This window comes from Haliotis rubra, unplaced genomic scaffold, assembly GCF_003918875.1.
Source record: "Haliotis rubra isolate DU_JTF1 unplaced genomic scaffold, ASM391887v1 Scf1375, whole genome shotgun sequence".
NCBI lineage: Eukaryota > Metazoa > Mollusca > Gastropoda > Lepetellida > Haliotidae > Haliotis > Haliotis rubra.
The window spans coordinates 65,319-92,085 of record NW_025765309.1 but is presented as its reverse complement, the minus strand read 5'-3'; the positions used below and the strand labels follow the sequence as shown (position 1 = coordinate 92,085).

General features: G+C 39.4%; 2 protein-coding genes and 1 long non-coding RNA gene across 3 annotated transcripts in view; all 3 read left to right on the top strand.

The window, feature by feature from the left end:
• LOC124268370 (SCO-spondin-like) overlaps window positions 1-21,707 on the top strand; it is a 34,397-nt gene extending 12,690 nt beyond the window's left edge. Inside the window, exons 16-48 of the mRNA XM_046703340.1 lie at window positions 1,324-1,507; window positions 1,968-2,244; window positions 3,044-3,260; window positions 3,740-3,834; window positions 4,655-4,704; window positions 4,998-5,354; window positions 5,563-5,765; window positions 6,276-6,409; window positions 6,755-6,867; window positions 7,161-7,316; window positions 7,620-7,722; window positions 8,598-8,764; window positions 9,501-9,614; window positions 9,854-9,976; window positions 10,435-10,545; window positions 10,673-10,690; window positions 11,215-11,471; window positions 11,819-11,957; window positions 12,338-12,451; window positions 12,738-12,878; window positions 13,488-13,532; window positions 14,707-14,730; window positions 15,253-15,407; window positions 16,287-16,362; window positions 16,570-16,703; window positions 17,697-17,805; window positions 17,944-18,003; window positions 18,167-18,367; window positions 18,687-18,880; window positions 19,104-19,184; window positions 20,080-20,256; window positions 20,571-20,658; window positions 21,493-21,707. Coding sequence (XP_046559296.1) covers window positions 1,324-1,507; window positions 1,968-2,244; window positions 3,044-3,260; window positions 3,740-3,834; window positions 4,655-4,704; window positions 4,998-5,354; window positions 5,563-5,765; window positions 6,276-6,409; window positions 6,755-6,867; window positions 7,161-7,316; window positions 7,620-7,722; window positions 8,598-8,764; window positions 9,501-9,614; window positions 9,854-9,976; window positions 10,435-10,545; window positions 10,673-10,690; window positions 11,215-11,471; window positions 11,819-11,957; window positions 12,338-12,451; window positions 12,738-12,878; window positions 13,488-13,532; window positions 14,707-14,730; window positions 15,253-15,407; window positions 16,287-16,362; window positions 16,570-16,703; window positions 17,697-17,805; window positions 17,944-18,003; window positions 18,167-18,367; window positions 18,687-18,880; window positions 19,104-19,184; window positions 20,080-20,256; window positions 20,571-20,658; window positions 21,493-21,707 — 4,632 coding nt within the window. The remainder of the gene's footprint in view (window positions 1-1,323; window positions 1,508-1,967; window positions 2,245-3,043; window positions 3,261-3,739; window positions 3,835-4,654; window positions 4,705-4,997; window positions 5,355-5,562; window positions 5,766-6,275; window positions 6,410-6,754; window positions 6,868-7,160; window positions 7,317-7,619; window positions 7,723-8,597; window positions 8,765-9,500; window positions 9,615-9,853; window positions 9,977-10,434; window positions 10,546-10,672; window positions 10,691-11,214; window positions 11,472-11,818; window positions 11,958-12,337; window positions 12,452-12,737; window positions 12,879-13,487; window positions 13,533-14,706; window positions 14,731-15,252; window positions 15,408-16,286; window positions 16,363-16,569; window positions 16,704-17,696; window positions 17,806-17,943; window positions 18,004-18,166; window positions 18,368-18,686; window positions 18,881-19,103; window positions 19,185-20,079; window positions 20,257-20,570; window positions 20,659-21,492) is intronic.
• LOC124268364 lies at window positions 19,754-20,133 on the top strand. The gene is made up of 2 exons (XR_006896258.1): window positions 19,754-19,837; window positions 20,080-20,133. It is a non-coding gene; the product is annotated as an uncharacterized LOC124268364 (long non-coding RNA).
• Window positions 21,708-22,090: 383 nt separating the features above from the next.
• The window catches only part of LOC124268369 (mucin-5AC-like), a 62,377-nt gene continuing 57,700 nt past the window's right edge, over window positions 22,091-26,767 (top strand). The window contains exons 1-7 of the mRNA XM_046703339.1: window positions 22,091-22,213; window positions 22,432-22,519; window positions 22,890-23,006; window positions 23,349-23,551; window positions 23,795-24,064; window positions 26,132-26,219; window positions 26,593-26,709. Of these exons, the coding sequence (XP_046559295.1) occupies window positions 23,378-23,551; window positions 23,795-24,064; window positions 26,132-26,219; window positions 26,593-26,709 (649 nt within the window). The 5' untranslated portion in view covers window positions 22,091-22,213; window positions 22,432-22,519; window positions 22,890-23,006; window positions 23,349-23,377. The remainder of the gene's footprint in view (window positions 22,214-22,431; window positions 22,520-22,889; window positions 23,007-23,348; window positions 23,552-23,794; window positions 24,065-26,131; window positions 26,220-26,592; window positions 26,710-26,767) is intronic.

Here is a 26,767-nt window from a genome sequence, read left to right as displayed (position 1 = left end):
AACGGGTGAGTAATAAGTCGACTCATGTTTCACCAAAGCATATTGTAAGAATGTATTCGTGCATTACAAGTATCAACATCTAAAATCATTTTAGTGGCTTGGAAGATAGTCCAGTGCAGCACACTAGTGAATGAGTAAACGTTGTTTTAGGCCGCGTGAGCAATATTGAAGCTATTTGCGGTTAGAAAAATGTTATTTTCCTGTGGAAATGAATATAGAATACAAGTAATGTCGAAGATCACTGAAACGTCAGTCCGTTGTCACAGTGAACAATAACAACTCACATTTAAATAGTTTGACCTGTATCGAAACGTTGACAAATCAGTGCAAAATCCACACATTCCAAAAACATGAGAGGACTATGGCAAGAAATGCAAGAAATGATAATTTACTGGGTCATAATGATCCTTGCCAGGCTTTTTAAGGGAAAGATTATAGCATCTCTTCAGTGTGAGTGAGTGTGTGAGTTAAAATTTAAAGTCACATCGGCAATATTTCAGCCATATCGTGAATAACTGAAGTTACAGTTTAATAATAATTAAAGGTAAATTATAAAAACCTGTCAACGAAGGACAGTAAAACAACTAGAAAATCACAGTTATAAATGTAAAACTAGTAATTAAATCTATAACAGTTTAACTATAGAGGACAATAAAATATAAAAAAACAGGCTATAGATTGCCAACAACTGAAGGTAGATCACTGCATCTCTCCAGGAAGAGGGGAAGTCACCAGATTAATATATTTTATTGTAACTGATAATATACTGAGTTTGCAGTTGGATTTTTTAATGACTTTTAAATCATCCGAAGAAAATGGTCTATTATGTTCCTCTTAGTTACCTGTGTTGATAAGGTGTACCCATCTTTATGGTGGCGAACCTTTACCTTTTATTTATACACATATTTTCTCTTCCATGATTTCTTGAACATTTATTGTACATAGTATGTCTGAAATCAATATTGTCATTGCATTTAAGAGTGTTGAAGAAAGCAAATAATGAGATTGTATTGCCGTGATAAACAGTAAAGTCAGGGGCGGATACAGCTTTTAGAGAAAGGCGGGGTGCACAGTTCCAAAAGGAAAAAAAGTGCACAGTACATTTTCACCCGTTTTCTCGAGAGTTACAATGGTCATTCAATAAACGTTCAGGACAATAGGGGGGTTTCGCACCCCTGCACCCCCTTGTGGATCCGCCTATTGTATTATATTGTGATTTCTGGATGGTGCCTCTACTCTCTGTAGTTCAGTAGAAAAACACATGTTATCTGGCAAATGATATCCACTATAGCACTATACACTGGAAACATTTAACTATTGTAGTGTGAGAACATGAGGAAAGCTATCACCAGCAAATGTCCATCAATGGAAATCAGCAAACTGGATGAGTACGAAGTCGCCTGTGAAGCCATGAAAGGAGAAGGAGTCTGTGGCCTTCTCAAAGGAATGCTTCGAGACTGTGGCATCTGCCTCACGCAGTTCAACGACACAGCCACAGTAGACTGCTGTAAGTCCTCCTGTCTTCACTTCAGTTTCTGTTGTAATTCCACTGGTATATTTATTGGACTATGACAAATCTATGGTCAAAGCGCACACGGGTGTAGCATTTCAACCGAGAATTTCTTTCTAATAATTTTTCAGAGACAAAGGAATACTTCATCACATGATCATTGGTAATTTAGTCAAGAAGCCAATTTGATAGAATTCCAGTGATATAAAGGACTTTGAGTGGCTAATGTAGTCCATAAGGATGTTATAATGATATGTGGGCGGTGGGGTAGCCTAGTGGTTAAAGCGTTCGCTCGTCACACCGAGGACCCGGGTTCGAGTTCCCACATAGGTACAATGTGTGAAGCCCATTTCTGGTGTCCCCGCCGTGATATTGCTGGAATATTGCTGAAAGCGGAGTAAGACTAAACTCACTCATCCACTCACTCACTATAATGATATGCCTTCTTTCTTACTAGCGTCAATGACAACATGCGCAGCCGGGACCGGTAATCAAGATGGCGACAAGGAATACAGCTGTTGTGTAAAGAGCTGTGATACTTCCTGCCGTGACCTCAGCCTCAGTGGTGGGAAATGCACTGGTGACTGTCTCCAGGGCTGTACTTGCAAGCCCGGAAACTATCTTGACCAAGACAACAACTGTGTTCCACAGGACCAATGCAACTGCTACTCACTCGATGATCCTACCACTCCCATTAGACCCGGCGACAAGGTCACCATCGGCTGCCAGGAATGGTAAGCTCTAAACCTGTGAACCAAAGGTGTAAAGGTCCAGCTACTGAACCATTATATACGTGTTATTCGCATTAGGAAACTCGTGATACCTATATGATGAACATTCACAGCAAAGTAAAACACAGACTAAGTACGGTGTTAGAGCTTGATAATCAACGGTCACAGAAATGTCTCTCGTGTCGTTTGCCATACGTGTAATTCAAAGTCGTTTCGTGATATGTATTACTCTTGGAGAGTAAATATTATAGCGACATAAGTACAACTTCAAATATCTAAAATCCTGTTGTCAATAGCTTTGTTATTTTAACGTGTAAATAAATAATTTCTTTTTCAATAGCTCTACAACCCATCACCACTACAATGGGAGTCGCCATATAATTTCTAAGAAATAACTCGATTGAGACCAAGCAGTGAAAATACTAAAAAGATTGCGATGAAATTAATCATATTTCTAAGAAGGGTTTTTTATCAATCCTTTTCGAAAAACTTTGTATTTTTTCACCATTATATTGAAATAGTTAAGAAAGTAAATTTGTTTGCATATATTACTTCCCGCGCTCCCTTTCCTATGGATCTAAGATAACAGGCCTAACTGCCAATGTGAAATACCCGTTCCAAACGTCGAGTGTTGTGGAACCGTCCTTGTGGTCATGGTCAAGCGGAAATAACCTACTATGTTAGTCCCGCTGTAGATTAGACACCGTGTGTACACATTGGTGCTAATCACTACACATACGTAAACATTTGATGAAACCACTGTTTAATGTATATTAATCACTGACTTATGGCATGTTTGCAGCTTGTGTTCAAGTGGCAAACTGTCCTGCACCAATACAACATGCGAGAAGATGACATGTCTTGGTACTCAGACTCTGGCTGAACTCCAAGATGGTACCTGCAAACCAGTCTGCCAAATGCCTGGACGAAAGAGTGCTTGCAAACAACTTCCACAGAGAAATGGCGAGTTCATCTTGCAGGAAGCCTGCTACTGTCCCGATGGAACTGTTGAAGACCCCGTGAGTTGTTTTTTTCATACGGCGCATGTATTTATCTTCAGAATAACTTGTGCGTCATTCCATAATGTGTTCCTGGTTACAACAGCAATCGATGATTTTTAACAGCAATCCATGATTATTCACAGCTATTAACAGCAATCCATGATTATTAACAGCAATCCACGATTATCAACAGCTATCTACGATTATTGCATCAAGCGACTAAATGAATCAGACCAAAATGCCGTCTTATGGTTGGAGTGAACAGACGGAAAGACATACGTTAACTAAGGCAAATGCTCACACATTACAATAGACATGGCAATTAAAAAGATCCGATGTCATTGAGAGAATCTACTCTATCGTTTCTTAAAGGACTCAAATGCTTAAGTTGATTAATCAGTGACATAATGGTTGTAATAAGGTATCCAGAGTACAGGTACGGGTTGGGGGCAGCAAGACGGCAACGTATGATAAACTGTTGTTGTTTTTCTTTCCAGTCTGGTAAATGTATTCAAGCTGGACAATGTCCATGCTACGACACGGGGGATTACTTCGCCCATGGATCCATCATCTCAGCTGGCTGTCACCAAAAGTAAGAAAATACTTGTGCAAAATTCAACTACTACTACTACTACTACTACTACTACTATTACTACTGCTGCTGCTGCTGCTACTGTTACTGCTGCTGCTGCTGCTACTGCTACTCATTCACAAATACTTATGTTGTGCTGGTTCATTTGGTGTTATTGATTTGACGAAACAAGAAATTCAATGTCTTGACATCCTCAAAAACAGGAAACATCAAATGCCAAGACCCATCTTTACCATGCCTGTGACTCCCAGGTCCATCCAGATTATAGAGAATGGGTCATATGATATGTCATTTACTATTTTGGCCAACAACTGATGATCCACTTTACATGTTGTTACTGTGCCTGGCGCTGGCCGAGAGGGCAGAACACCGAATGACCTGCCCTGCCCTGCCCTGCCCTGCCCTGCCCTGCCAGTATAAATAGTCCGAGTGGGGTATCTATTTTAAACCCCTTATTAGGCTAGCACTACACAAAAAAGAACAATACGGACCCATTTACTCTTAGTGGCACAGAGGGTTTGAACATGAACAGACCACAGTACAAACATAAGGATGTTAGTAATTTCGGTTTTACCCCCATGGAGACAATATTGTGCTGTAACTTGCAGTCATTTGTGGCCATGGATATGAATTATATTAGTATATACTTTCAAGAAGATCTGATTGTGTATTCAGAGAAATTTAGAAAAAATATTGCTATCAGCAGAAGGATATAATCAAGCATATCCTACTTAGATATGATGATGGAATGGAAGATTCGATCATGTATGACAAATGTTGTGCATGTAAACATTACTACAACTTCAACATGAATTTACAGGAAATGTAACGACGCTCACTGGGACGTTCTCGACTCAAGCACGTGCAGACGTGAGTAACGATTACTTTGTATAAATCACAATCCTCAAACTGAATCAGTCATTTTATTGAGTATATGAAATGTATTCATCTTCCTACACACACGTACAAACACTTTCCATACACATAGTTTCCATCTAGAATCAATTGTACGATGCGTATGTGTCAGTATTGAATCGAAACAAGTTCAAGACAGTCCTACATAGTTGACCGAATATTGATATTTTGATTACATTCAGTTTATCCTGAAGATGAAAGTATCTAAAAGTTCTCATTCTCATACTTATTATCTTGTTTGTATGCAGAAATCTGTACGCTGTCTGGAACCCAGCAATTTTTCCAAACCTTTGATGGCGACGCATACTACTTCCCCGGTTCCAGTGACGGATCGTGTCAGTACGTCATGCTGGAGTACAATGACATCAAGGTTCTTATACAAGGTTACAAGTGTCGAGGTACCGAAACCATGTGTACCAAATCTGTTGAGGTTCAACTGGGAGCAGGCATAACTTTGACGATGGCAAGATCTAAAGGTGTTGACATCAACGGGCAGAACTACCCAGAAGGGACTATTAACAACATACTGGATGGCATCCAGGTCCGCCTCACTGCACTTACATATCACATCATCGCCGGCAGTTTAGCCATCACATGGGACCAAGGTGAGCAACAGAAAATGTATTTGAAGTTTTTAGATCAACTTTAATGTATTGGAGACCATGCCATTTGACTTTGTGGATGATATAGTCACATCCATATACATCTACAGTCAACAGATACATATAAATTCCAAATTGTTTTGACAGCGGAAAGTGCAGTAAGGGTAGTACTCTATCTGACGCAATAAGTTTAACCTTGTTATGTCAACAGGTCTGTACGTGAAGCTTGAAGTACCTGAGAGCTGGGCAAATCAAACCCGAGGTTTGTGTGGTAATAACAATGGTAACAGCCGAGACGACAAAACCTTGCAAACAGGTGCCCTTGCTGCTGATGCTGCTGAGTTTGGAAACTCCTGGAGAGTCTCTCCCGATACATGTGTCGAGTATGTGCCCACGGGAAAAGAGCCTTGTGAGGTGAGAGCACATAGTACATCGAATGAATATCTACCCAACTAATATTAATTAAAATCATTACATTTCATTTTTTGTTTTAATGTATTTTATCGTTTCTATTGAGACGCTTACATAGTTTACACGTATTACACCCGTTGCCGATTTGACTAACAAATTACTGACTCCCTGTCGGTACGGTTTGTACCAAGCCTTAAGATTTGCATGAAAGGACACACGAGGACTATCCGGCTCGGAGTCAGGGTACTGTGTCCGAGAGTGGTATTCGTTTGAGCAATGACATTGTTACCGATGGGCTGGAACTATTTAACTATATAACCAGCATGTCCTGACTTATGAAAGCAGTCAACCCATCATGCACTGTCAACCTGCCCAACAACCCGTCCCCATCCCACCAGCACACTCTCAAGCACGTTAAGCCATATCCATGTCACCTCATAATTATTTCTGTATAAACATGAAACGGTCTTAGTAAACATATTATCAAATTTGTTTTTGTTTTAAAATAAACAGGTAAATGGCGACAGGAAAGATTGGGCTACAAGTGCTTGCGGTGTGCTCAACAGTCCAGAGTTTCAACAATGTAGAAACAAGATGGCCACAAGAACACACACCCTCTTTAAATTCTGTCAGTCTGAGGCATGCGGGTAAGTGTTCCATTTGCATCTTTCAGTTTGAAATCGCACACGTTTAACAATGTATACCCGATTCTAAGTTGATTTATTGTTATTACCCTCAATTACTTGTCTGTAAGATATGGCTGATATACACTTTCTCCACGCGTGATAACATCCTTTTTATTAAACGTAGAACAAAAACGTTTCTATAAATGATTTTAAGCACATGCTGTGTGAATGTAGTGATGACTTACCGCTTATAGTAAAATCGGAAAAGCGCTAGTTAAAGACAAATATCAAAAGCTAAAGAGAAATATTCGATCAATAACTCAAAATAATTCGATCAGTGAGAACAATATACCCTGATGTTTTCAGCTGTGACAAGGGAGGCGACTGTGAATGTTTGTGTAACGCAATTGCCACCTATGCTGCTGAGTGTATGAACCTTCATGGCATTGCTATCAAATGGAGAACACAGAGATTGTGCCGTAAGTAAATACCACCAAGTCACCCAGTTCACATTAAATTAGAGACTTGCTCATCGAAATAAGGCCTATCTCCCTCCGCCTTTGTAATTGTCTTTTGAAAAACTCGAAAAGGAGTGTTTTTATCATGGTATATGATTTGTAGCACACTCTTATCCCAAACAGTTACCGACTCATTTCATAAAAGCAATGTTAAACGTAACCTTTAAAAATAATATGTCAACATTTGATTGTCAAAAACGACCACACTAGTCATTCATCATACTCTGAGGACCAGTTTAATTGTTTGTTACCAGCAATCCAGTGTGAAGGTGGAAGTCAGTACAGAGCATGTGGCAACCCTTGTCAACCAAGCTGCGCCAAACCAACCATCAGCGACACTGTCGGCGAGATCTGCAACAGCACCCACTGTGTTGAAGGTTGCTTCTGCCCCGAAGGAAGTATCATGGACGGTATGTAGACGCCGCTGTCTTTACCCCCTCCCCCAACCGCTTTACTAGGTTGTTTTGCGTCAAGTGTATAAATAGTTTCCAAATGAACGCGAATGCACATGTAATTCATGTTCAACACTGACTCGCTTATCTTAATAACCTTTACCATACTGATTTCCCTGCATAAGGATTCGATTATCATGGGTTGGATAATTATGATAATTGTTCGTCAGCACAGCATAAAAGCGGCATGTAACCTCTCATTACATGCTCAGTCGTGAAGTTCTATATGTGTCAAGTAAACTGGAAATTTCATTTTCTCAGAGGAAACCAAACAATGCGTACCATTGGAACAATGCCCGTGCAAGGACGATAACGGCTTCATATACCAACCAGGACAGAACTTCACACGAGACTGCCAACTCTGGTATGTCTGTTTTCCTTTATTCACCCCTGTGGAAACTGAGAGAGCATTTAGAAATAAATATGAGCTGAGTTATTTTCGTGTTACATGGTAACTCATTCGGGAACTTATAAAATGCATCTGTGATCTTTCCTTGAGCAAGAGGCAACAAAAGACACGTACCCACCTTTCACGTTGTCACAACGTTATGCTTTCCTTGTTACACCGTCCTTCTGTGGACTCCCATGTACGCTGTTACAACGCTGTGACCTGACGTCGTGATACGTCATTTATATGTCGCCACATGGTTAAGTTATTTAATGCTAACGTGTTTTACGTTACGTAACGTAAGTAGGTGAATAGTTTTCCCAGTAGTGAACAGTACATAAGAAACAAAACAGAAATTCACTTAAATGTTTATTCGTTAATTTGCATGTTGTTTTGGTCATGTGTTTTCTTAGGCTGTAGCTGAATAGTGAAGAAAGAATCTCAAAGTGAAAAGTTTTACAGAAAAATATCGTGTCCCCAAGTTATAGGAAACGTTGTGAGGAGCCCAAAGCATTTCCTCAAATTAAATTTGCAACGTTGTTATTACGTTGTGACATAACGTTAAAAAATGACGTAATTCTAAGGTTGTGCCAAGGTTGTGGCATGACGTTACCAATCTACAACCTTCCCAACGTTATGTGTTAGTTGGGTAGCCAAACTGCATCTATCCAGCAAGCATTGGGGGTAGTATTAGGTATCCTGTAGTGTTTGTGATTGAAATTCCCATGGCCATGTCGCTTGCCGAATGACTTTATGGTGTGTCTTCTGTTTATTAGCGCTGTTACTGAACTATTTACTTGTTCCTGTGCGCGTCATGTGAAGATGTGTTATAACCTTTCGTTATGCTACAGCACATGCAAAGAGGGCCAACTGGAATGCACTGGCAAGACTTGTGGTGAATGTGACTCGACACAACACAGTTGTGGAGAAGTGCAGGGAGTACTCATGTGTATCAGTAAGGACAAGGTCTGTGACGGCATGCGGGACTGCAGCGACGGATCAGATGAAGTCAAGTGCAGTAAGTAACCTGTTCATTTCTTATGTTTTGCTAAAGAAACTGGCGCTAAGTGTGATTATTTGAATGCTCGGTAATATTTGTTATGAATTGATACTTTACGACTGACTGACTGACTGAGTTTGGTTTTACGCCGCGTTTAGCAATATTCCAGCAAAATCACGGCGGGGGACACCAGAAATGGGCTTCACACATTGTACCCATGTGGGGATTCGAACCCGGGTCTTCGGCGTGACGAGCCAACGCTTTAACCACTAGGCTACCCCACCGCCCCGATACTTTACGAAAGAGTGACAGTAATCCTTATAGGATTCCACTTTAAACTCAGGAACATTCATATCACTGTATCCTGAAACGTACAATATACTTGTCATGCACATTCTGATACTAAAGTAACAATGGTCAAGGTTCATACAAATATTACCATAGACTAGAAATTGGCGTTTAATCCACTGATGTGTTTATTTGTCTGACATTTTAACAACAAAACATAGAATAAACAGAATGATAACTTTGGAAGAATAATACCTGGATTCAGTTACATGATTATGTTTCAACATGCGAAAAACGTCTTGAGTAAGAAAAAATCTATTGAGCAGATGAAATCTCTTTAGCAAGACTCACTTACGCATTTTTGTTTTAATTACATCAGTGTTCGCGTTTTCAATGCTCACCTTTGCAACCATGCATAAACAACAAAATGTGGAATTGTACAAATAGTGACTTGTGTTTATTTTAGATGGAACCTGCACTGACCTCCAGTTCAGATGCAACTCTGGGCAATGTATCCCTAAAACCTTCACTTGCAACAGCCTCAAGGAGTGCGACGATGGATCCGACGAAATAAGTTGCAGTAAGTTTAATTTCTTACCATTATTACCATTATGTTATTAAGACTCTACGGCGTTTGATTGTAACTACCATTTACACTGTGAGCGTACGTGTGATCAGACACTTTCTCTGTTTTATTTGATGGTAAACCGCTAATCAAAGGGTAACTAATTTTTCTATTATCAATATCAAAATCATTCATTTATGATACATTGTTGATATATTCCTTTCCAAAGTACATGAACACGTGGATATTTTCAGACATAACATGCAGCAATGAAACTTTCACATGTGCTGACGCACCAACCATGTGCTTGCCAATGTCCTTCGTCTGCGATGGAGAGGCAGACTGCAAAGACAAGTCGGATGAAGCAGGTTGCCATGGTAGGAACTGTCTCATTTATATTTTTTCTACTGTATTTATCTGGAGGATAAATAATTTGTAGCGTGTAATAGATATGATTAGTTGGTTTGTTGTTTAACGCCGCTCACAGCAATATTCCAGCTATATGGCCGCGGTCTGTAACTAATCGAGTCTGGACCAGACAACCCAGTGATCAAAAGCATAAGCATCGATCTACGTAACTGAGATGCGATGACATGTGTCAACTAAGTCAGCGATCCCGTTGGACGCCTCTCATGACAAGCATGGGTTGCTGAAGACCAATTGTAACCCGGTTCTTCACGGGTCTAATAAATATGAAAAACAGATACTTTAATACAAGTAACATAATAACATGATATTGGTGACAGACGTGAGCAAACGAATTTACAAGCGTATAAAGGGATATATGCATTAATGAATACCATAAATGATAATTATTACATTTTTATTATTACAGTCTGTCCAAAGAACGAGACACAGTGTGTTGAGAACGACAGTTGCATCCCCAAGGACCGGAGTTGTGATGGCCATGATGACTGTGGTGATGGATCTGACGAGAAGGGATGCAGTAAGTAGAAACCGCGCGGTATATGTCTCGGTTATTTGATTTGAATGAATTTTCAAAATAGTTTTATCAATATTATTTATAAACAAACTCTTAAAACTTTTAACATTATTCTTTTATTGTGTTACAGCAACGCCGATGTCAACAAGTAAGTACTATCTTGTTATCTTCTCTTGATAGTAGATACAGAGAAAACAAAACAGTTTAGCGGAGAGGTCAAATACGAAACATGGTCCCGTTCATGTCTGATCGTACTTCTATTTAAATTGCCTCAACCTTGGCAGGAGCAATGAATCTACCTGAACGGAAAACTCGGAAATAATGTGCAAAGGACCCTTTCCATCTCTGTCGCCTGTTCAAAATAAATACTCAAAGTGTGAAACATCAGGCTGTGTGTATAACCGACGCATTTGGTTATCGTGCTTTCTTCTATGATACCCAGGATCAGACGTTGAGGTTCAATTGTATAATCCTTGTAGGGATTCAGGGTCAGATCGTAACAACGAGGTTAAATGGGATCGGTTGTCAGTGTTTGTGAATGGGCTGATGGGCAATACGCTAATATATTGCTGTAATAATTTGCCATTAAACAATATCCATCCGCTCACTTATTATAAAGTGTCAATGTTGTTAACACTGATGGTTATATGTGTTATTTATTATTTGTCTCAGCCCCAGAGTGTGATGTGGAGAAGGTGTCAAATGGGTACCTCATCGTACAGACAAAGGATAATAACGTCATGGCACAGCTGGCCGCTAACGGGGGAAGTTTCAACACAACTGTAGATGGGGACGTCGAACTGGAACTTACTATCATTGCTAAAGCTGGGACAGAACCGAAAGTGTTTAGTGTTAGCTTCGGAGCTGACAACATGACCGACGCCAAAGTTATGACAGAAACACTAGACGGAGGCAAGAAAGTCTATGAGGTAATCACGCTAAGCACATTAACAGCAAATCTGTTTCAACGTAAAGCATTGGTTATTCTTTTTCGTTTCTTTTACTTTCCCACTGGCAATCTGCGCATGTATCCAAATGGATAATACTTTTGCCGATGTCTCTTCGGCATCAACAGCGACAGTGACCATCACAACACCACCACAACCAATATAGATTTGAACGGAACCTGGAATGTCGAAAATATTGAATTGAGTGTGTTTGAACAAAGGGTCCATAGCGTTAACGTGTAAAATGTGGAACGTTATACATTGTCTTGTTTTACCATCAGATTGGGTTACGTTATTAAATGAGCCGTATCTTTCTTTTTTTAAAATAGAATCCAACGATTGAAAGTGATATTGCAAAGTTTGTCATAACTGGAGATAAAGTGGCTAAAATTCTGGTGGAGATAAAGGTTCTTCTGACAGTAACAGTCATCCATGACATCGAGGTTGAAGCTTGCTACGAGCCAGGAGGTAGGTATCTGCGTATATAACTGATCCCGTAAGAAATTATGTAAACAAGATCCCTTGGATCCCAAGTAGCAAATGTTTTTCTTAACAGCCATCTGAAACAGAATGGGGTGAGTCGGCCCTGCTGGTCGATGGTGTGGTGAATCCTGATTTTAGTCACTGGTTTGGTGGACTTGATTATTTCCTGCTAACTGTTACGTGGTTGCAGTATCGCCGCCTGTATACCTGAAAAACGTACACAAAATACTGTACTATAGCATAGTGTTATAGTGTTATAGTAAAGGTAGACGAGATTAATAGATATGTTTCAACATTACCCGTGTGTAAACATTAGAAAGGTATACCGATTTCTATATTTCATGCAAATACTTCCTGTGTGTCAGAAACAACCATCCCCACAACAAGCGAGACGACAACTAGCGGTACAACAACCAGTGGTACAACAACAAGTGGTACAACAACCAGTGGTACAACAACAAGTGGCACCACACCTTCAGGTGAGATATGAATAACTGTAACAACACGTTCTTCTCGACCCGGCTTCAGCCTGGTTGAGTAAAAGAATTACAAAGGCTAGAGGGTGGCCCACTGATTAAAGCTGCGTCATACCTGAGTTCGATTCTCACGATGATACTATGCGAAAGAATACTGTGTCCATATAACATTACTTACTTGTGCCTTTATTAATCTATGTAACGACTATAACCGTGGACACGTCTAACTATTGCTTTCAGGAGACTTAAATACCTTGAGTGCAGTGTCAATGCTTTTTCTTCAATACAGTGCCATGTACAAGTGAAGAGGAATGGTGCATGGAGGTGAACATCTGTATACCTAAGAATGCTGTCTGCGACGGTAAATGTGACTGCAATACAACACGACAAGGGGTACCCTATTGTGAAGATGAAGATGATGTCCGATGCGGTAAAACATATACTATGTATTTATTCATTCCCCAAAGAAATAAGGAAATTACGTCTAACTCGATTGTTAGGTTTTTGTTCGTTATGATCAAATTACACAAACAAGGATGCCAGGTTGTCTCAATAGTGGGGCCTGTCGATGGCTACGTTGACCCACCTGTTATATACTCTTAATCTGTCACGTCACTCTTGTTACCATTCTGTTGCATAAACGGTAAAGCGGCCATTGCAATCTCGTTACCTCACCTCACAAATATTAAGAGAACAAATAGAGGTGTTAGCTGATTTCTGCACTTCTTTAGACTGCATTCAGTAGAAATTATATGCATCGGGTTCTCTGGCTTCTTAAAGTGAGCATTCCTGGCTATGTGTCACGAATATGTCAGGCTTCTTGCAACATTCATTCATTTCACACAACCACGTATTGGTTCAAATATAAATATCATTCACATGATTACCAATAAAAATCTCCATGGTATTTTGCCATTCTAGAACTTTTGCCTCTGAGTAAAAGCTAGAGAACCATAGAGCATATAATTCGTGTCACGAATGCGTCACATTTGAAAAGTCATCCACATGCCTACCATACATGTGGTTTGTCGTTTTTCAGCAACAACATCAGCCACTACTGTTACAGAAATTACGCAGACAACAGGTAAAGCATACAGCCTTTATTACTTCAAATTCAGAGAAAAGTTGAACTTATTTCCAAATCACAATGTTTGAAACGACTATGAAATTACCTTTTAAGAACATACTAACTTTTGCTCTTCCTCATTGAGATGAGTAGGTTCTAAATGCCAAAGCAGTGATAGATAGAAATGCATTAACCACGGATACTAATTTGCATGCCGAAATAATATTTCGGAAGATATTAGGAAGTAACCCTTTGAAATGACCAATCGTAATGTTTGAATGAACCCATTGAAGATTGAACGATTGAAAATAATGATTGTGGTAAGTCAGAAAAGAGAAGGCAACAAACATATTGCATATACGCATTGGTCACGGTGTCCTACACATGTAGCAACATTTTGCTTTTGGAAGTTGAATACACACGTTTCACTAAGCAGTGACTTGGTATGTGTATTTATATCACATATACTGAAGCTGAATGCAATATTTTGTCAGCGTTCAAGGTTGTTTATAAATGATCATTTGAATACAAAATGCGGTTTCATATGATCTTCTCAGTATCACGCAATTTGTTACGCTTATGGGCACAGTTACGTCACATGGGCTGTAGTTTCCTGGCTTATACTAAAAATATCATATCACTTCATTCTCCAATACCATTGACGCTTAAACTCATTACGTGAAAGAAATTTCTATCATCTACATATTCAGGTACAAAATGTTCTTATAACAGAGTGAGTGAGTTTAGTTTTACGTCGCACTAAGCAATATTCCATCTATATGGCGGCGGTCTGTAAATAATCGAGTCTCAACAGCATGAGCATCGATCGGCGCAACTGGGAACCGATGACATGCGTCAACCAAGTCAGCGAGCCTGACCACCCGATCCCGTTAGTCGCCTCTTACGACTAGCATGGGTTACTGAATGCTCATTCTAACCCGGACCTTCACGGGTTCTTATAAGATAACTTTCTATGAAAATTTTGAAAAGTCCTGTAATTACATCAATAACCATAACTGTGAAAGTTTGCATTGGGCAACATTGATATTATTTTTACATTTGGAGCTTCATTTCAATAGAAGGAGTCCCAGCCATTGATGCTTATCTAACATATGTAGTAACGAGTCGTCGTCTATGAACATAGATGATTTAATTCGCATATACATCACACCTGTTACTTTTTGCTTTGCAGAGGGTACACCTTCAACCACTACAGGTACGTTTCCTCGAAACTATCATGACGATTAAAACGATCACCATCCAAAAGAAAACTGATATAGTAAAAATCTGATTTTAATATTTTGAGCATAAACTTTATCAATGGCATATCTGTTTACATGAAGATTGTTGAAAGCAGGACTGACTGACTGAGTTTGGTTTTACGCCGCTTTTAGCAATATTCCAGCAATATCACGGCGGGGAACACCAGAAATGGGCTTAACACATTGTGCCCATGTGGGGAATCGAACCCGGGTCTTCGGCGTGACGAGCCAACGCTTTAACCACTAGGCTACCCCACCGCCCCGTTGAAAGTACTTGGCATTTTCACGCATTTGTCAAATTAACTAAAAAATTAAAACGTTTATAAGATTTACAGTAACAGGTGAGTTGTTTGGTGATGATATTTGATGATCAGTAGATTTGGCCATTTGTTTTGGTTTCTTTGTTCGCGTCATGACGAGAAATACTTATGTATTCTTAGAATTGTGTTCCGACTGACTGATTATTCTGGCTACAGCTGGAACCCCATGTGAAAATATCATGGAAGGACAGGATCTCCCCAGTGCAGTGAAAAAAGTGGGCTCATCTGTTGGTATTTATGAAAGTGGAGACATCGTCTCAACCACAGAACCATCTGATGGCAGCATCTTGAACCCGCTAGAAGCAGATGAGGTAAGTGGAATCTGCTATGAACTGATTAAAAATATCCCTAGGTATTTACAGTGGTAAGACACATCAGAGTGCCTGTACAAAATTCAGAAGTAGTATAGTGATGATGTCAGTATGAAATATATCAGTGATAACAGCAATAAAGTCTCAATAATAATATTTACCCAGCAGCAATTGTAACCAAGCTCCTATAGCAGCAGAAACCGCTGCTTTGCGAGATTATAAAGGCAAATGATAATCCCTTTATGTATTTTTTTTATATGGTCTTTGCAAAAACTACAGAATGATCTACACAATGTCAGATTAATCCATCCAGACCACGTTAGACACCACACGCAGCCAAATATTGTAACTCCCACTCGTTTGTCCTCTACTCAAGCGTAAGGAAAGCAATTCATATAATTACAACACTGTTGTACATGAAGTACACGGCCATGTAAAACTTCACTCCCAAAGTGGGCAAACTTTATTTGTCGCCACGTCTTTAGATACCAATCAGAGCCAACTTTCTTACTCTGTATAGAGATGTGTGTAGACACGCTGTTCATCTTCCAATAAACACATTAAACTAGTGTCAAGAGTCATAGGGGCAAGGAAATTGTCTGAAGACAAACGGAACTTGGAAATGACACACGTTTGTGGCCTATGACATTAGTCTTGTACGGAAACATAAAGAAATAACCAATGTGCCCACTACCTAGTTTTTCAATGTTCGTATTAACTTTTCTTGCTGAGTCCGAATTAAATGTTTTTAGTGTGTTTTGGAGGGTGTGTTGTTTTTAGGGGGTATTAAGTGCATAATCCCAGGAACAAGATTGTCATTTAAAAAATTTAATCAATAATGGTTCAGGAATATATGGGATATTGACGATATACTTTCAGGCTACTGTCAGTCTTCCTGGCCCAAAGGACATTATTGTTATAACAACAGGCGCAAGTCCTGATGCACTAAAGAAAGGTAAGAAACTCTTTCTCTAACTGAAACTGAGAGAAGATATACGGTTGGCGATTTAAATGGCAATGAGCGTCACCACATCATGTCAATACTTTGAACAATTTCTTGCATATGACAAATGATACTTTTGTCTCAACCGGCCTTTCACGTGAATAACTCGATATCCTTTAGTGACACAACTAGTTGTTAACGACTTGCTGTTTTTTGTAGACAACAGTGTTGTAACGCCAAGTGAAACACTTTCTTTCGATGACAAGACTGTGTACGTGTACAGGGACGCTCCAGAAGGTACCTACACACCAGTTTCTGGAAGTGACACCTTCGTTGAAGAAAATGCACCACAGGTAAACCTCATACAAATCATGATTAGTTCAATGAAGATATGCTTTCTATTGTAGCGAGCTACTAACCTTTTGATGATTTCTATTCAGTTTGTGTATGTCAGTTTTTGTGCATGCTTGTGTGCGTGAGTTTGAAAATGTATTTTTAGTTTCAGTTAAAGATCTGTGATAAATCGCTGTTGTGTGTCTTTGTGACCATAAGCGTGTGTTTGTGTAAGGTGTCCAGGCAAGTGATGTAAACACCTTGTGAAATGTTAAACATTACTTTTCAGAGTTTCGATCCAGTGGATATAGTTTTATTTCTCCAAAAGTGTGATGCTAACATTATCAGTAATCTCACATGCTATCTAAATAGTAGATGACATGTTGAATTTTCCTCTTACCAGGTGCAACCGCCGCTTGGACAACAAGTCCAACAACTACAGGTCCTACAGTGACACCTAATATAGCATGTTTAGCTTTCCTTCCTAGATCTCTTTGTTTAATAACTATTCATTATGCTTTGTCACTCTGCTTGAAATTACGCTTGATGCAATTTGAAAAAGGGGCAATAAATCTAAATACTGGAATAGTGTGTGTTCAATCGACTCATTATAGGGATGGTGGGGCTAGCGTCGTGGTTACAGCGTTCGCTCATCACGCTGAAAACCCGGGTTAGATTCTCCAAATGGGTACAATGTTTGAAGCATATCTCTTGGTATCCCCACCGAATTATTGCTGGCATATTGCTAAAAGCTGCGTAAAACCAAACTAACTCACCCACTTACATTATATGCATGGCTTCATTGCATAAGAGGTGCTGTAGCAATATTTTAATGAAGTATTTTGCATGCATGGACATTCAGAAGCATGACACATTTATACCAATGCATGTATCAATACAGTATATAGAAAACCAGGAACTTAGATTAGTTTCGAAATAAATGCATGAATGTATAACAATTGTACCTTGATTGTGTTTAGTCCAAACCATATTTCACATGTCAATGCTTTCAGAATGGGGACGTGCCACTTTCTGGACAAAGATTCATTATTTTGTCTGACAGTCCAACAGCATCTGTCGATGAAAGCAATATCAAGGTCAAGATTTGCCAACAGACAACAGGTATGACTGCAAATGTGTTTAGGAAAATATTACACTGAGTAGTTTTGAAAGAGACCAGAATCCTATGTTTTGTAATATATATTTTCCACTGTCAAAGTGTATTGATTGCATTGACATTCGGAATTGTTTCTTCACCAGGGACAACAACAAGTGGGACAACCACGACCAGTGGAACAACAACAAGTGGGACAACAACGGGTGAATTGAAATAATCAAATTGTTGACTTTATGCAACTGATTAGTAGTGACGATATCATTGTACTTCAAATGACAGTAATCTATCACAAAAAACATTGGTTGATATATGTTATAATTTCTCTTTCAAACGACTAAACTAAAATGATACATGCCATCATTACAGAAACGACTCCTTGTGACAAGATTGATCTGATGAACCCAAGTGAGAACCCTTCACCAACGCCGACATCATCCCCAGTCGGTAATGGAGGAGACAACCCTCTGTCGGAAATACCTTTGGACGAGTCACCCTTTGTTGACAGTAAAGGTCACATCTCCAACGATCTTCACTTCAGTGCCTTCTCAGGAAACCACCAACCCTCAGGTATGTCTGTCGAGAGTATGTGCTGAATGAGAAAATAACGTATACAACATTTTCGGATCTGAATAAACGCTCATGGACTGAATGATAATGTATATACTATGCTGACGAGCAGTTTCAATGTATTGCGTGAAAATATTGGATTGAAGAAACTATGACTACAAAGAAGATTTGTTTATTTACCGTTTGATTGTACTGAAACAATGTTCAAGTGAAGGTAATAAAGTGTTTGTTTGAACTTTGTAGGAGACTGAGTTCCCTGTCAAACCTTCGACTGATAAGATTATCTTGGTGACTAAAGAGATACCTGATGGTTACACAGTCAATGAGACACCAGTTGATACCTCTAGCAGTACCCAAGGCACCGTTGATGGCAAACCCGTTTACCTCACTACTGTGCCAGTTACACCAAGTACAAATCCAGTGACAGTAACCACTCCAGCTGGAAAAGACAAACCTGAAGTCTTCCAAGAAATTGAGGGCAATCCGGATACAGCAAATCCTTCTCTTTATGAAGTAAGTATTTGTTCAAGGTTTAGACGCTACATATTTGAAGAAGTGATTCCCAGTTTTTTCAAGTGGTTTCTCTTGAAATGCCAGATCTTCACTCTTATTGATTAGCCGATATGCTCAATGTCTATTGTCTTGAGTGTTTATACTTCCCTTTGCATGGTATATGTTGATGCACACAGTGATTATGTGAAAGTTGTAAGTTGCTTTTTTCATGTTCAGGTTCCAGTCAATGGTCCAGTATCAACCATTCTTGTGCCAGGAACTAGCTCGGTATCTGAAATTGTCATATGCCAGCACGAGACAACAGGTAAGGCTGCACACATGGACTTTGTGTTTAACGCTAGCCTGAATCTCCAGTGGTACAACAACCACCAGTGGTACAACAACTACCAGTGGTACAACAACAACGGGTAAAAGAATTAATGTCACTAGTTTAGGTTGTGGTTCAGTACTAAAATGTTAATGTATGTCCTTTACACATGCTTTGTCAGACAAAAATTTCGAAGTTTGACACTTTGCCCCAAATTTCTGCTGTTGTTAATGCCGAAAAACCAATACAATTATGTCCCCAGCTTGGATGTGCACAGTTGCGGATATTGTTGATGTGATATGTATAAATTAATTGGTTTGTCATATCCCGATGTGCTGGGTTGTTAGTATTGGTTATTTTAGATAAAAGAATGAAGACGTAATGACTTGCTTTCTCAAATACTTCCAGAAGATGTTATGAACCCATGGTTGTATGACATCGTTACAGAAACGACCCCATGTGACAAAGATTGATCTGATGAACCCAAGTGAGAACCCATCACCAGCACCGACATCATCCCCAGTCGGTAATGGAGAGACAACCCTCTGTCGGAAATACCTTTGGAAGAGTCACCCTTCGTTGACTCAGTGAAGGGCACATCTCCAACGATCTTCACTTCAGTGCCTTCTCAGGAAACAACCAACCCTCAGGTATATTTGTAGAGGTATGTGCTGAATGAGAAAACAACGTACATAACATTTTCGGATGTGAATAAACGCTCATGGAGTGAATGATAATCTATATGGTATGCTGACGAGCAGTTTCAAAGGTTTGTGTGAAAACATTGGATTGACGAAAGTATGACTGCAAAGAAGATTTGTATTTTTACCGTTTGATTATTACTGAAACAATGATCAGTGAAGATAATAAAGTATTTGTTTGAACTTTGTAGGATACTGAGTTCACTGTCAAACCTTCGACTGATAAGATTATCTTGGTAACCAAAGAGAAACCTGACGACTTCACAGTCAATGGGACACCAGTTGATACCTCTAGCAGTACCGAAGGCACCGTTGATGGCACACCCGTTTTCCTCACTACTGTGCCACTTACACCAAGTACAGATCCAGTGAGAGTAATCACTCCAGCTGGAAAAGACAAACCTGAAGTCTTCCAAGAAATTGAGAGGCAAATCCGGATCCAGCAAATCCTTCTCTTTATGAAGTAAGTATTTGTTCAAGGTTTAGACGCTGCACATTTGAAGAAGTGATTCCCAGTTCTTTCGACTGCTTTCTTTTTGAAATGCCAGATATCCGCTTTTATTGATTAGCCTATATGTTTGATGTCTATAGTCTTGAATGTATAAACTTTCCTTTGCATGGTATATGTTGATGTATACAGTGATTATGTGAAAAGTTGTAAGTTGCTGTTTTTCATGTTCAGGTTCCCGTCAATGGTCCAGTATCAAAAATTCTTGTGCCAGAAACTAGCTCGGTATCTGAAATTGTCATATGCCAGCATGAGACAACAGGTAAGGCTGCACATATGTACCTTGTGTTTAAGAATGCTTCGCATTTCTTGGACCGAATGGAACCATCAATCTGATTTAAGCGAATAAGATTTTTAAGATGGCTTCATTAGAAATGCTCAATAGATGTCAGTCACTCAGATGGATTGCATTTGAAACATCTTCAAAAAACAATGAGTAACCTGACTCGGATTGTACACTTGGATATTAAACTGTTTGTTTGTTTGTTACTTGAAGCTCAGAAACAAGTCAAAAGACATAGATCTGTGATATAACTCAAATACCGTGTCTGATGACGACAATGGTTAAATGTCCTGTTTTTGTTGATAAACTGCAAACTCTGGAAGCACATATATAATTCAATTGTTTCCATTAGGGACAACCACAAGTGGAACAACTACAACCAGTGCAACGACAACCACAAGTGGAACTACCACAACCAGTGGTACAACAACCACAAGTGGAACAACCACTACCAGTGGAACAACAACGGGTAAAAGAATTAATGTCACTAGTTTAGGTTGTGGTTCAGTACTAAAATGTTGATGTATGTCCTTTTACAATGCTTTGTCAGACAAAATTTTTCGGAAGTTTGACACTTTTGCCCCCAAATTTCTTTGTTAATGCCGAAAAACCAATACAATTATGTCCCCAGCTTGGATGTGCACAGTTGCGATATTGTTGATGTGATATATGTATAAGTGTGGTTGTCATATCCCCGATGTGCTGGGTTAGTTAGTATTGGTTATTTTAGATAAAAGAATGAAGACGTACGACTTGCTTTCACAAATACTTCCAGAAGATGTTATAACCCATGGTTGTATGACATCGTTACAGAAACGACCCCATGTGACAAGATTGATCTGATGAACCCAAGTGAGAACCCATCACCAGCACCGACATCATCCCCAGTCGGTAATGGAGGAGACAACCCTCTGTCGGAAATACCTTTGGAAGAGTCACCCTTCGTTGACTCAGTGAAGGGCACATCTCCAACGATCTTCACTTCAGTGCCTTCTCAGGAAACAACCAACCCTCAGGTATATTTGTAGAGAGTATGTGCTGAATGAGAAAACAACGTACATAACATTTTCGGATGTGAATAAACGCTCATGGAGTGAATGATAATCTATATGGTATGCTGACGAGCAGTTTCAAAGGTTTGTGTGAAAACATTGGATTGACGAAAGTATGACTGCAAAGAAGATTTGTATTTTACCGTTTGATTGTACTGGAAACAATGATCGAGTGAAGATAATAAAGTATTTGTTTGAACTTTGTAGGATACTGAGTTCACTGTCAAACCTTCGACTGATAAGATTATCTTGGTAACCAAAGAGAAACCTGACGACTTCACAGTCAATGGGACACCAGTTGATACCTCTAGCAGTACCGAAGGCACCGTTGATGGCACACCCTGTTTTCCTCAATCACTACTGTGCCACTTACACCAAGTACAGATCCAGTGAGAGTAATCACTCCAGCTGGAAAAGACAAACCTGAAGTCTTCCAAGAAATTGAGGGCAATCCGGATCCAGCAAATCCTTCTCTTTATGAAGTAAGTATTTGTTCAAGGTTTAGACGCTGCACATTTGAAGAAGTGATTCCCAGTTCTTTCGACTGCTTTTTTTGAAATGCCAGATATCCGCTTTTATTGATTAGCCTATATGTTCGATGTCTATAGTCTTGAATGTATAAACTTTCCTTTTGCATGGTATATGTTGATGTATACAGTGATTATGTGAAAGTTGTAAGTTGCTGTTTTTTCATGTTCAGGTTCCCGTCAATGGTCCAGTATCAAAAATTCTTGTGCCAGAAACTAGCTCGGTATCTGAAATTGTCATATGCCAGCATGAGACAACAGGTAAGGCTGCACATATGTACCTTGTGTTTAAGAATGCTTCGCATTTCTTGGACCGAATGGAACCATCAATCTGATTTAAGCGAATAAGATTTTTAAGATGGCTTCATTAGAAATGCTCAATAGATGTCAGTCACTCAGATGGATTGCATTTGAAACATCTTCAAAACAATGAGTAACCTGACTCGGAGTGTACACTTGGATATTAAACTGTTTGTTTGTTTGTTACTTGAAGCTCAGAAACAAGTCAAAGACATAGATCTGTGATATAACTCAAATACCGTGTCTGATGACGACAATGGTTAAATGTCCTGTTTTTGTTGATAAACTGCAAACTCTGGAAGCACATATATAATTCAATTGTTTCCATTAGGGACAACCACAAGTGGAACAACTACAACCAGTGCAACGACAACCACAAGTGGAACTACCACAACCAGTGGTACAACAACCACAAGTGGAACAACCACTACCAGTGGAACAACAACGGGTAAAAGAATTAATGTCACTAGTTTAGGTTGTGGTTCAGTACTAAAATGTTAATGTATGTCCTTTTACAATGCTTTGTCAGACAAAATTTCGAAGTTTGACACTTTTGCCCCCAAATTTCTTTGTTAATGCCGAAAAACCAATACAATTATGTCCCCAGCTTGGATGTGCACAGTTGCGATATTGTTGATGTGATATATGTATAAGTGTGGTTGTCATATCCCCGATGTGCTGGGTTAGTTAGTATTGGTTATTTTAGATAAAAGAATGAAGACGTACGACTTGCTTTCTACAAATACTTCCAGAAGATGTTATAACCCATGGTTGTATGACATCGTTACAGAAACGACCCCATGTGACAAGATTGATCTGATGAACCCAAGTGAGAACCCATCACCAGCACCGACATCATCCCCAGTCGGTAATGGAGGAGACAACCCTCTGTCGGAAATACCTTTGGAAGAGTCACCCTTCGTTGACTCAGTGAAGGGCACATCTCCAACGATCTTCACTTCAGTGCCTTCTCAGGAAACAACCAACCCTCAGGTATATTTGTAGAGAGTATGTGCTGAATGAGAAAACAACGTACATAACATTTTCGGATGTGAATAAACGCTCATGGAGTGAATGATAATCTATATGGTATGCTGACGAGCAGTTTCAAAGGTTTGTGTGAAAACATTGGATTGACGAAAGTATGACTGCAAAGAAGATTTGTATTTTTACCGTTTGATTGTACTGAAACAATGATCGAGTGAAGATAATAAAGTATTTGTTTGAACTTTGTAGGATACTGAGTTCACTGTCAAACCTTCGACTGATAAGATTATCTTGGTAACCAAAGAGAAACCTGACGACTTCACAGTCAATGGGACACCAGTTGATACCTCTAGCAGTACCGAAGGCACCGTTGATGGCACACCCGTTTTCCTCACTACTGTGCCACTTACACCAAGTACAGATCCAGTGAGAGTAATCACTCCAGCTGGAAAAGACAAACCTGAAGTCTTCCAAGAAATTGAGGGCAATCCGGATCCAGCAAATCCTTCTCTTTATGAAGTAAGTATTTGTTCAAGGTTTAGACGCTGCACATTTGAAGAAGTGATTCCCAGTTCTTTCGACTGCTTTCTTTTGAAATGCCAGATATCCGCTTTTATTGATTAGCCTATATGTTCGATGTCTATAGTCTTGAATGTATAAACTTTCCTTTGCATGGTATATGTTGATGTATACAGTGATTATGTGAAAGTTGTAAGTTGCTGTTTTTTCATGTTCAGGTTCCGTCAATGGTCCAGTATCAAAATTCTTGTGCCAGAAACTAGCTCGGTATCTGAAATTGTCATATGCCAGCATGAGACAACAGGTAAGGCTGCACATATGTACCTTGTGTTTAAGAATGCTTCGCATTTCTTGGACCGAATGGAACCATCAATCTGATTTAAGCGAATAAGATTTTTAAGATGGCTTCATTAGAAATGCTCAATAGATGTCAGTCACTCAGATGGATTGCATTTGAAACATCTTCAAAAACAATGAGTAACCTGACTCGGATTGTACACTTGGATATTAAACTGTTTGTTTGTTTGTTACTTGAAGCTCAGAAACAAGTCAAAGACATAGATCTGTGATATAACTCAAATACCGTGTCTGATGACGACAATGGTTAAATGTCCTGTTTTTGTTGATAAACTGCAAACTCTGGAAGCACATATATAATTCAATTGTTTCCATTAGGGACAACCACAAGTGGAACAACTACAACCAGTGCAACGACAACCACAAGTGGAACTACCACAACCAGTGGTACAACAACCACAAGTGGAACAACCACTACCAGTGGAACAACAACGGGTAAAAGAATTAATGTCACTAGTTTAGGTTGTGGTTCAGTACTAAAATGTTAATGTATGTCCTTTTACAATGCTTTGTCAGACAAAATTTCGAAGTTTGACACTTTTGCCCCCCAAATTTCTTTGTTAATGCCGAAAAACCAATACAATTATGTCCCCAGCTTGGATGTGCACAGTTGCGATATTGTTGATGTGATATATGTATAAGTGTGGTTGTCATATCCCCGATGTGCTGGGTTAGTTAGTATTGGTTATTTTAGATAAAGAATGAAGACGTACGACATGCTTTCACAAATACTTCCAGAAGATGTTATAACCCATGGTTGTATGACATCGTTACAGAAACGACCCCATGTGACAAGATTGATCTGATGAACCCAAGTGAGAACCCATCACCAGCACCGACATCATCCCCAGTCGGTAATGGAGGAGACAACCCTCTGTCGGAAATACCTTTGGAAGAGTCACCCTTCGTTGACTCAGTGAAGGGCACATCTCCAACGATCTTCACTTCAGTGCCTTCTCAGGAAACAACCAACCCTCAGGTATATTTGTAGAGAGTATGTGCTGAATGAGAAAACAACGTACATAACATTTTCGGATGTGAATAAACGCTCATGGAGTGAATGATAATCTATATGGTATGCTGACGAGCAGTTTCAAAGGTTTGTGTGAAAACATTGGATTGACGAAAGTATGACTGCAAAGAAGATTTGTATTTTTACCGTTTGATTGTACTGAAACAATGATCGAGTGAAGATAATAAAGTATTTGTTTGAACTTTGTAGGATACTGAGTTCACTGTCAAACCTTCGACTGATAAGATTATCTTGGTAACCAAAGAGAAACCTGACGACTTCACAGTCAATGGGACACCAGTTGATACCTCTAGCAGTACCGAAGGCACCGTTGATGGCACACCCGTTTTCCTCACTACTGTGCCACTTACACCAAGTACAGATCCAGTGAGAGTAATCACTCCAGCTGGAAAAGACAAACCTGAAGTCTTCCAAGAAATTGAGGGCAATCCGGATCCAGCAAATCCTTCTCTTTATGAAGTAAGTATTTGTTCAAGGTTTAGACGCTGCACATTTGAAGAAGTGATTCCCAGTTCTTTCGACTGCTTTCTTTTGAAATGCCAGATATCCGCTTTTATTGATTAGCCTATATGTTCGATGTCTATAGTCTTGAATGTATAAACTTTCCTTTGCATGGTATATGTTGATGTATACAGTGATTATGTGAAAGTTGTAAGTTGCTGTTTTTTCATGTTCAGGTTCCCGTCAATGGTCCAGTATCAAAAATTCTTGTGCCAGAAACTAGCTCGGTATCTGAAATTGTCATATGCCAGCATGAGACAACAGGTAAGGCTGCACATATGTACCTTGTGTTTAAGAATGCTTCGCATTTCTTGGACCGAATGGAACCATCAATCTGATTTAAGCGAATAAGATTTTTAAGATGGCTTCATTAGAAATGCTCAATAGATGTCAGTCACTCAGATGGATTGCATTTGAAACATCTTCAAAAACAATGAGTAACCTGACTCGGATTGTACACTTGGATATTAAACTGTTTGTTTGTTTGTTACTTGAAGCTCAGAAACAAGTCAAAGACATAGATCTGTGATATAACTCAAATACCGTGTCTGATGACGACAATGGTTAAATGTCCTGTTTTTTTGTTGATAAACTGCAAACTCTGGAAGCACATATATAATTCAATTGTTTCCATTAGGGACAACCACAAGTGGAACAACTACAACCAGTGCAACGACAACCACAAGTGGAACTACCACAACCAGTGGTACAACAACCACAAGTGGAACAACCACTACCAGTGGAACAACAACGGGTAAAAGAATTAATGTCACTAGTTTAGGTTGTGGTTCAGTACTAAAATGTTAATGTAT